General features: G+C 59.1%; 1 protein-coding gene across 2 annotated transcripts; it reads right to left on the minus strand.

The window, feature by feature from the left end:
- Positions 1–227: 227 nt before the first annotated feature.
- Positions 228–8,161, minus strand: CBX6 (chromobox 6). 2 transcript variants are annotated; one of them, XM_017509033.2, is made up of 5 exons: positions 7,955–8,161; positions 7,735–7,778; positions 7,526–7,591; positions 7,316–7,382; positions 228–3,161 (listed from the first exon to the last, which is right to left on the minus strand). In XM_017509033.2, exons 1-5 carry the CDS (start codon positions 8,021–8,023, stop codon positions 2,169–2,171), a joined length of 1,239 nt encoding a protein of 412 aa, XP_017364522.1. In that variant the 5' UTR covers positions 8,024–8,161; the 3' UTR covers positions 228–2,168. The 2 variants fall into 2 exon arrangements, with proteins under 2 accessions (XP_017364522.1, XP_017364523.1); XM_017509034.2 differs by having other exon boundaries at positions 228–3,107; positions 7,955–8,124.
- Positions 8,162–9,694: the final 1,533 nt, after the last annotated feature.

Genomic DNA, 9,694 nt, shown 5'->3' on the forward strand with positions numbered 1-9,694 from the left:
GCCTTTCCCTTTGAGCGAGCACGGGTATGGAGATCTGGGTTCAGGCCCTCTCCACAGTGCCTGCGATGCTGGGGGCGCTGCCAGCTGGTCCCAGGCCTCCTCCCCACCCTGACATTGCCACCTCACCTGTGCAATCACTGCGTTACTATTTTTTCTTTAAATATCTCTTTCTTCCCCCCACCCCCCCATAGGAACCCCACAATATTTTTTTCTATTTCTTTTTTTTCCTCTTTTTTTGTTTTTTTTTTTGCAAAACTAATTCTTTCACTTTCCTGTCATAAAATCACCTCTGAAAACACAACTTCTTTACAAAAAAAGTCACGAATGACACAAACTCTCAGGAAAACACATTTCTATGGTCTCTGGAAACACCTGTAACTGGCACCCCGGTGATCGCTCACCTGGGGGAGGGTGTCAGGGGGAAATCACCTCCAAGGACAGAGGAGAAATGCCAGCCCTTATTTGAGGAGAAAGCCAATTGGCACTTGGACGGCCACAAAGCCAACACACAGGGCAGGGTAGGGAGGGGCTGAGGAGTACCAGCCCCCGCCCTGACCCTGCAAGGGTCCCCGTTCTACATCCTGGGGAGGGGAGGGCTAGGGCCACGCTGTGGCCTGGGCATGGAGATTGGGAAGGAAGGCGGCCTCCCCATTCTTAGGACCAAAGGCGCTCGTGTTCTGATCGGCCTCCTGCCAACGTGCTTCTGAGGGAGGGGCCCATGGCTGCACAGCCAGGAAGCCAGCTTCAGCCACGCCCGGAACATGCCACCCATGCACAGTGGAGACCCGGGAAGTGGTCCTGGGCTGGCCAGCAGGGCTTCTGATCCCAATCCTGGGACCAACACCCTCATTCTCCTGGAGAAAGCGGCCCCTCTGGTCTCTCGTCTTTGCCTGCCTGCCCTCCCAGGGCCCAGCCTAAGGCTGGGGCTGTGGCCTCTGCCACTGGCATGGGTGCCTTGGCTCCCTGGCAGCAGAGGGAAATGGAAGCTCCCAGGGCACTAGAGGCTCCTTTGCTTCGTCCAGGCTGGGCTGTGAGAAAGCCTCAGTGGTCAGAAGCCAAAGAAGGGCTGGGAGAAGCCGGGAGGCCCTGGGGGAATGGCTTCGTCGGCATCCACCCCAACCCCAGGAGGAAGGGTCTCCCTCTCTATCTCAGTCCCCACCATGCCATGAAGGCCCGACAGGTTGGGCTGACCACCCCAAGGAGGGGGACAGGGGGGCATGGCGCCCCCAGCACTCCAGGCCAGGAGGGGAGGCAAACCTCCAGACTCGAGCCTGGTCCCCAGGCCCACTGAGGCAAGGGAAGGTCCAGGCCTTCAATGCCCCTGTTCAAAAGAACTGTAAAGGGTGCCACCCAGACAGCCTGGGGCCTGGTACCCAATGCACGTATGAACCCATGGACAAACACACCAAGTGGGGCGGACGCACATGCACAATAGGAATTTTCCACGGCAGGTTCTCTAGCACCTTTGGTCAAGAACTGAAGGGGCCTTTAGATGCTGGGAGGCTGTGGCCAGGTGCATCCTCTGCCAGTTCCTCCCACCGTTGAGCCGGTCAGGAAGGACACAGGGCTGGGGCAGGGCATAGGGGGTCTGCTTGGGTCTCATCCAGAATCAAGCAGTGAAGACCCCGCCCTGGCCCAACTTCTGATGCCCTGGCTGATGTGGAGGGAGGGGCCGAGTCTGGCCTCATCCTCGGCCTCTGTCTGGGGTTTTGCCAAACAGGCGGGAAGTTCCCCCTCCTGCCTCCGCATCTGCAGGAAGGAAAGGGACTGTGCCCACCCTCAGTGGGGGTCTCCTAAGGGCCCCACAGCTGCCAGGTTAGCACCGAGAAATCAGACGCGGCACAGGAGAGCAGAAAGCAAGCTAGAGAGACAGGCGGGATGTGGAAGGGGCAGGGGAACTTTAGGTTCTGGGGCTTTCCAGAAACCACCCAGTGGGCCCCACCATGCATGGGTAGGGAGTGTGCCCTTCCCCTGCCCCATTCCAGGGTGGCCCCTGTCCCCCGGCCTTCTGGGACCCCCAACTGCCCAGCCCCATCCCTGGGTCAACACTGAGCCATTTGAAACAAGCAAAGCACAGGGAGAGAGGGCTGGGGGCAAGGGCGGGGTGAGAGCAAGAGTATGACTTCGGGCAGGAGGGCCCCCCAAACCCCCTCCTTGGTGGAGCCCCCTCACTTGCTCGCCCCACTGCCGCCACCACCCCCAGCTGTGCCTGCGACCCCAGCAGCCACCTTCTCGAAATCCTCAGGGTTGCAGAATTCCTTGATCGTGACCGTCAGGAGGTTGCTGGTGACATCGGTGACGACCACATTGGAGCAGGGTGACATCTCGGGGCGCCAGTCCCCAGCCTCGGGCTCGGAGGAGGCACTGGCGGGCTCAGGGGCCGTGGGCGGCGCCGGGCCGGCAGCGGCAGGGACATCTGGCTGCGCCCGCTTGCTGGTGGCTGCCGACTCCGGAGGGAGGGACAGGTCGAGCACCTCTGGCTCGCGCCAGCCAGGGGCAGATGGGCTCACGTTCTCAGGGAGGAGCTTGGGGGGCGTGTCGTCAGGGTCAGAGGACTGCTGTGCGGGCGAGGGGCAGCCGGAGGATCCCGAGCTGCGGGCGTCGTAGGGGGCGGCGGGGGCGGCCAGGAGCAGCCCGGGGCCAGGGGCGGAGGCGTCGGCCTTGCCGGCGGGCGGGGCAGCCAGGGGGGCGGGCGGGGGCTTGTACAGAGCAAAGGCTCCGAACTTCATGTGGCGGATCTGGGTGCGCAGAACGCTCTCGCTGAACTTCTTGCTTTTGCCGATGACGCGGTTCCGCGAGGGGACTTTGGGGCGGGCTAGCGCCCCGGCACCCTGCCCGGCGCCCCCGCCGCCCGCGCCCTTGTCGATCACCTTCAGGTTCAGGATGATGCGGTTCCGCTTGGGCTCCCGCGGCTTCACCTTGCGGTTGATGATGCGCACCGTCTCCGAAAAGGGTGAGATGGGTGGGCGCAGGCCAGGGCTGCCCCCCTGCGGGTCCGGGCGGGGCAGGGGACGGCGGGACATGCGGTGGCAGCGGCGGATGTCCTTCTTGAGCCGGTGCACGGCTGCGCTGGAGTGCAGCTTGGGCGAGGAGGCACTGGCGCTCGGCTTGACAGAGAAATGCACATCACTGATGCGGAGGGCCTCGGCCTGGGCCCGCGCCTGCAGGCAGAGGGAGGGGTGGGTGGGACCTCAGGGCTGCCCACTGACCTCCCCTGGATACCCTGCGCCAGCCCTAAGTAGAGGGCTCTCAGCTAATGATCCCGAGGGCACTTAAGAGAAGTCCTGGTGGAAACAGAGGTTCAGAGATGAAGCAATTTGCCTCTGACTCTAAGGTCAGAGTCAGGACACCCTCGCCCAGGCCGAACTCCAAAACTCAGTGTTTTTCTATGACCCACTACCTATTCTAGCTCCACAGAGGGCCCTGGGCCACTCCATGGCTGCTGGCACTGATGCTCCCGTGTTGACGACTGGGACACAGCATGGAGAGGGCAGACCTTTGCTCAGAAACCTGCTGAGCCACCTTGTCCACGGTGCCCGGTACTCTCTCGCCTTTGAGCAGGCTGACCTCCAGCTCCAGCCTGCCTCCCCAGCTGGCCAGCACCTCTGGCCAGCCTCTCAGCCACTGTACTTCCCTGGGTGGGTCTCATTTACTTGTCTGTCCAGCGCTTGGCTCAGAATGAACTGGTGCCAATGCATCCCAAAGCCTGGGTTGGAATCCAACCTAGTCAGACATGAGTTTGGTGGGAAAAGGGCTAGAGGTGGGACCGGGCACTCCCTATTCTCTGTGCCAAGATGGTCTGGGGTAGGATGGTGGCACAGAGAAGGTTATGGGCAGCTAGGCATACTGTCCCAGGCTCCTAGGCCCAACTGTCCTTTCAGGCATGAAATCTCTCGAAAGCTGCTGGGCTCTCAAGAGACCCCAGGTTCCAGTACAACCCACCTGCTGTCAGATGCCACCAAATGGAGAGGGGGTAAGGGACTCATATGGTGATGTAAGCCGTCTACATGGCCAGTCCTTCCTTTACTAAGGAAGGTGCTAAAGCACCAGGCACCAGCTGCTTGGGGTTACAGCTGCACACACACAGAGTTGGGTTTAGATCCAACTCTCCCCTGGGGAGCTGCCCTATTACAGGGAGGATGGCCGGCAGCAAGAACATGAAGTAATTTGCTGCAGTGAATGAACTGCAGAGCCCAGAGAAGCACAGACCCCAGGCCTGGAGAACGAAACATCGAAGCCTGGCCCTGACACGTAAGTAGGAGAAAATCCTGGTCCTTACAGGGCCCTGACTGCACTCCAGTTCCAGAGGCCGAGGTAGCTGGCTAAGACAGAGACAGAGCATGGAGGTAGAGAGTCCTGTGGGCAAAGTCCCAGTGGTGTGAGAAGATGCCAAGGAGTCGGGACTGAAAGCAAGGGCTGGGGACAGAGGCTGGGATGTGTATGGGGTGGTGCCACAAGGGGTATGGGTTTTGCAGCTACCCTGGCTCCTACTGCGGCAGGGAGGCTTGTTAGGGGATGGCTGCCCTCAATCCAAGTGGGAGATGGTGGGGACCAAGGAGAAGACCACATCCCCATGGTTGGTCTGTGAGGTCCTTGACGGTGGGATCTGTTTTGAGGTCTCTCTACTTTACTCCCCACAGCACCAGATGCTTAACCAGTACCTGAAGGTAGTCCACATGCCCCTCAGACAAGACTAGATTACATTTGACCACAACTCCCAGGAGAGGTGTTCGCTGGGTAAGCAAGGATGTCTTCATTCAGAACATGGCCTTCATCCCCATGGGAGAAGGGACTGTGACTCCACGTGGTCCTCCCAGCCCAGCCTGGGGCCTCCAGGGGCTGCTTGGTCATCAGTCCCTTCCGACACTAGGTGGCAGTACATGAAGCCAGACCTGCCCATGCCAATGCTGCCAGCTGAGCTCCCAGGGACTGGGCCCCCAGACCCTTCCCACACAAAGGCAGGGAAAAGCCCACGCTTTTTTGGCATAGTAAGCAGGACATTCTGCAGGTGCACCCTACAGGAGCTTAGGGGACCCCCACACTTTGTGACTCTCAGGAGGTTAGGATTTACTCCTTCTGCATACTGCCTGAGCTTCCTGACTTCTGCAATTATGCTTCCAAGAGTCCAGCGGTGACAGACAGTCCCAGGGGGAGGGGCAAACGGCAGGCCCAGAAAGCAACCCTGGCTTAGTGCGTCTCCTTTCTCTATGTGCACGACCATCACAGGGCCTGCCATGGCACTCCTGTGATGATCAGAGAGTACGTGGCACCCACTCAGCACAGTGCCTGGTACGCAGCAAATAACTGAACGGACCTACCCATGGGTGGTGGGCTGATAAGCAGTGATCTTTTTCCAATGTATGCTTTGCCTACATGGACATCCCTTACTTTATACTTTCTATATATGCATATATTTTAAAAGGGTTCACCCTTCCTCTTCCTCCCGACATGGAGAACTCTTTGAAAGTGGGACCTAGGTCCTAGGTCGGCCTGGTGAATTAAAAATAACTGTAGCCAACATGTTTCTTGCACTCTGACCAGGTGACAGGCACAGCTCTGGGGGCTTGGCATGCACTGTGGAAGCTGTGAAGGTTCAAGCACCTGGACTCCACCATGGCCTCTCTCCATGTCTGTGGGCAAGTTACTGAACACCTCAGGCCTTTTTCCCCATGCGTAAAACGGAGGATGGAAGCTATCTTGTGGGCTCCTGTTCACTTCAGAGTAGCTCCTGGCAGAAAGCGCTGAGTGTAACTTGCTGACTCTGCCATAGTGCCTCTCAGGGAGTCGCAGAGCAATGGGTTTGGCCCAAGCTAATCTCCACAGCCCCTTGCAAATATCCACATCACTCTCAGGCTACCTGTTTCTTAGGGTCCAGATAAAAATGTCCCTCCTTCCATCTGCGTCTCCATTCCCTGCCACACCAACCCTGCAGCTTTCCTAGTTTCCTCTGTGTGCCTGACATTGACTCTTCAAGGCACAAGATGAAGAAAAGGAGACAGGATGAGGCCAGGAAGTTGGACCTCAGGTATGTCACTTTCCCTTCCTGGGCCTTGATTTTTTTATCTGTGAAATGGACATAATGCTCCCTACTTCTTGGAGCTGTTGAGAGAATTAAAGAAGATAATCCATGTAGGGGGCTCAGCACTGTATTACGCCCACAGCCAGCTCAGGAACGAAAAGAACTATCAAGAAAAAAGGCGTTTTGTCTATCAATGCTCGTGGTCATACTCGCTTCGCCGCTAGAGGGTGCCCCAGCTGCACTAAGAGGCTGTCACACAGCTCATCAGGCTTCCAGCTGCTCCGCCCATCCCTCCCCAGGAGAAGCATCAGGGTTAAGGTTACTCCCTGGATCCCCCTAGGATGTGCGTCGCTTGGGGATGGGGGTTATAAAAATATGGAATTCTGGAAACCAACATTTCTTTCACTTCTGCTTCTCTTCTCTGAAAAGGAGTCCTCCCACAAAGTCATCAACTGTCGGGTGGGAGGGGGCCTGAGGTATCCGTAGCACTACAGGGAGACAGGTGGCCCAGTGAGTCCCACTTGCAGCCTTGCCTGTCACCTGGGGTCATCTTGCCCTTCCTTTCCCAGACTCTGTTTTTCCTTGTCAAAATAAATAAAAACCCAAATCCTCCAAGATGGCTTCCTCTGGAAGTTCTTCCCTCCCTAGCTGAGGCTAATATGCTATGCTCTCACTCCCACACCCCCATCCTCCAGAAATGGCTGGGCTGGCAGTGGGGGGAAACTGAGGCTCAGAGTCCTAAAGTTAGTGGCCCAGCCTGGGCTATAAAGTGAAGTGATTTGAGGTCAAATTCAAGTTGGATCTCCGAGAAAGGAGGGGAGCCAGGCAAAACAAATCCTGAAAGACAGGGACTGGGGGAAGCTAGGGGCAGGGAGGCCGGTGGTCCCCCAAGTCCTCTCCCTGTGCCCTGCCCAGAAGTGGGACCCCACTCACTCTCCACCTGGGTCCCAACTCCCAGCACAGACCTAACAGCTCAAACCAACGCCCCCTTCCCACGCCATCACCCACCTGCCTCAGCCACCCCTTCCTGGAGCCCTACAGGCACCCCCAGACCCTGCTTTCAAGAGGGAGGACTATCCCCAGTCTCAGGACCCTCTTTTTAAAGCTGAAGCTGGTTGAGGCCTGCCATCAGGGGTTTCTCGGGGGGGCTCACAACCACCCCCTGCCCAGCTGGGGCCCCTCTGGAAAGGCCCGCCCGCTTGGGCGGCAACCGATCTGTCCCTCCCTTCCAGGCTCCGTGCTGTGCCGGGGCTGGGGGCCCGAGAGGGGGATGCTGCTGGGGCTGAGCCAGGTTACCTTCAGGAGGAAAGTTTTGGGTTTAGGTCCCCTCTTCTTGGGTCCATACAGCTCACGCTCCCTCTCCCTGTGGCCGAAAAACAAGAGAGGTTAAAAGAGCCCCTTCCCGGGCCCCATTCGCGCTGCCCTCCCCGGCTCTCCCGCTTCCCCGTGCGGCGCCCCAGCCGAGCCTCGGCCCCGCCGCCCCTGCCAGCTTCCCCAACAACTCACTTTTGCTCGAAGGCTGCAATGAGCCGCGAGTCCAGGATGTTCTCCTCGGGCTCCCAAGTGCTGTACCTGCCGAGTCACACACGCACAAAATCAGGATGAAGACCAGAGAGGGACAGCACGCGGCGAGAGCAAGCGCGCGCACCCCCACCCCAGGCCCCGGTGCCCGCTGCCTCCCCTCCCGCGACGCCCCCAGACCCCGCGACACTCACTTGATCGCCCACCCCTTCCATTTCACCAGGTACTCGATACGTCCCTGAAAAACAGAGAGGAGAAAAAGGGGGGTGGGGGTGGGGAGGATGCGGGGACGCGAGGAGGCGGCGGCGCGGGGCTGGGCGAGGGAGCCGGGCTAGCGGGACCGCTTCGCCCCGAGGGCCCCCGGCCCCGGCCCCGGCTGCGGACAGCGGCGGCCCGCCCCGGGCGGCGGCTCACCTTTCGGATCCGCCGTTTGATGATGGATTCGGCCGCGAAGACCCGCTCGCCCACTGCAGACAGCTCCATCTTGCTCAGCGGCACCCACAGCCCATAATACTCCCTGCGCCCGCGGCCGGTGCGGCACCGCTCGCGCACGCGCCGCAGCGCCCAGGCCCCGGCGGGCGGGCGCGCGGTGGGGCGCGCGCTCGCGTTCCAGCTGCGGGCCGTCACGTGACCCTCGCGGCCGGCGCGCGGTTGCCAGGACCTCCCCCTCCCCCGGGGCGGTTGCCAGGGAAAGTCGGCGCTCGCGGGGCGGGGGCGCGCGCTGGCTCTTAAAGGGGACGCGCCGGGGGCGGGAGCCGCGGCCGGCAGAGCGGGTGGGTGCCCGGCTAGTGGGCGCGCTGCGGCCTTACGCTTATCACTCTCCCATCTTGCGGGCGCCGGGTCGCTGACACCCACTCCTCGCCTCTTAATCCCCACGCGAGTGTCGCCAGCCCCGGGCGGGAAGAGCGGTGGAGCCCGAGTCTCTCCGCCGCCGCGCGTCTCCCGCAGCAGTCTGCGAAGAGTTAAATATGATGCAGCAGAAATGCAGTTGCTGTTGCCTTGCCAGCCTTGCGGGAATATCTTTAAAACATCGCCCCCCGTCCATTATTTATGTATTCGTGGGAGTGTGGTTTTGTAACCAGTTCGAAAGAGTTAAAACAAAAACGCCACCGCGGAAAAGGGGTGTTCGGCCAATGGGGCCGAGGGAGGCCGGGGTGACCTTGGGCATCCGTCTGCGGCCGGGGTCCTCGGGCGGCACCTGCCCTCGCCCAGGAGACCGGGGAGGACTCGGCGGGGCCGCTGTGGCCGTGGGGGAGGGACAGGGACCGCGGGCAGGAACGGGCTCCCGGCGCCCCACCTCGGGCCCACGGCGGGTCATCATCTGGTCATTCGGCGCAAGCCGCCTTCGCGGACCTCTCTGTGTTTTCCGAGTCCCAGCAGCCCCTCCTGGGCCGCCGACCCGGCCGCGTCCCTCTCCCGGCCCGCAGCTCCTCGAAGCTTCCGCCATTGCTCTGGGGACCCCAGCTTCCTAGTTGGGGAGGGGCGCGGGATCCAGCCGGGGCTGCCCAGGAATGGAGACACACAAAATAGCCCTGCCACCTAAAACGCTCCTTTTTTAAAATGTTGAAACTACTTGAACTTTATTTCGCGTTATGCTGGTAGTCTTGTTCTTTGTAAAACCATTTTAAAAATACAGATAAAAAAGCAACTGTCCGTAACCCCCATAAAACCGTTGTTAACCTCTCCACCAGTCTTCCGGCCTCTGCTCTATGCCTACATGAACTCACCTACACCTGTATACGTATGGATAGGTACACGTATATGTATATGTCTATGTATGCATACACACATACATTGTAGGTTTAATTTTTTAACAAAATGGGATCATGCTATTCACAGTATTCTGGAATCTGCTTTTCTCCCTTAATGCTATAAAGTGGACATCTTTCGATGTAATTAAATACAGATGTCTCCATCCTTTCAGTGACCACCTTGGGGCTGAGACACGGTGAGGACTAATGGGGAAGTGGAAGAATCAGGGTTGTGTCTTGTGAACATCACTGGTTCATTAGGAAAGGTTTTTAGGTTTCTGTGCTTCCATGCTAATTCTTGGGTTCCAAATCCACCATACCAAAATGTTAGTCTTTTCATCCCTGCAGATTTGTCCAATCATTACCTTGAGAGAAATCCCTCTCCTCACTTAAAATCATGTGT

The sequence above is a fragment of the Cebus imitator genome, unplaced genomic scaffold, assembly GCF_001604975.1.
Source record: "Cebus imitator isolate Cc_AM_T3 unplaced genomic scaffold, Cebus_imitator-1.0 Scaffold404, whole genome shotgun sequence".
In the NCBI taxonomy this organism is placed as follows: Eukaryota; Metazoa; Chordata; class Mammalia; order Primates; family Cebidae; genus Cebus; species Cebus imitator.

Bases quoted from the DNA above. Each gene is read 5' to 3' on its own strand.
- CBX6 (XM_017509033.2), bottom strand. From the start codon at position 8,023: ATGGAGCTGTCTGCAGTGGGCGAGCGGGTCTTCGCGGCCGAATCCATC. The intron at 7,779-7,954 runs GTGAGCCGCCGC...TCTGTTTTTCAG, and splicing joins TCAAACGGCGGATCCGAAAG to GGACGTATCGAGTACCTGGT. The intron at 7,592-7,734 runs GTGAGTGTCGCG...GTGACTCGGCAG, and splicing joins TGGAAGGGGTGGGCGATCAA to GTACAGCACTTGGGAGCCCG.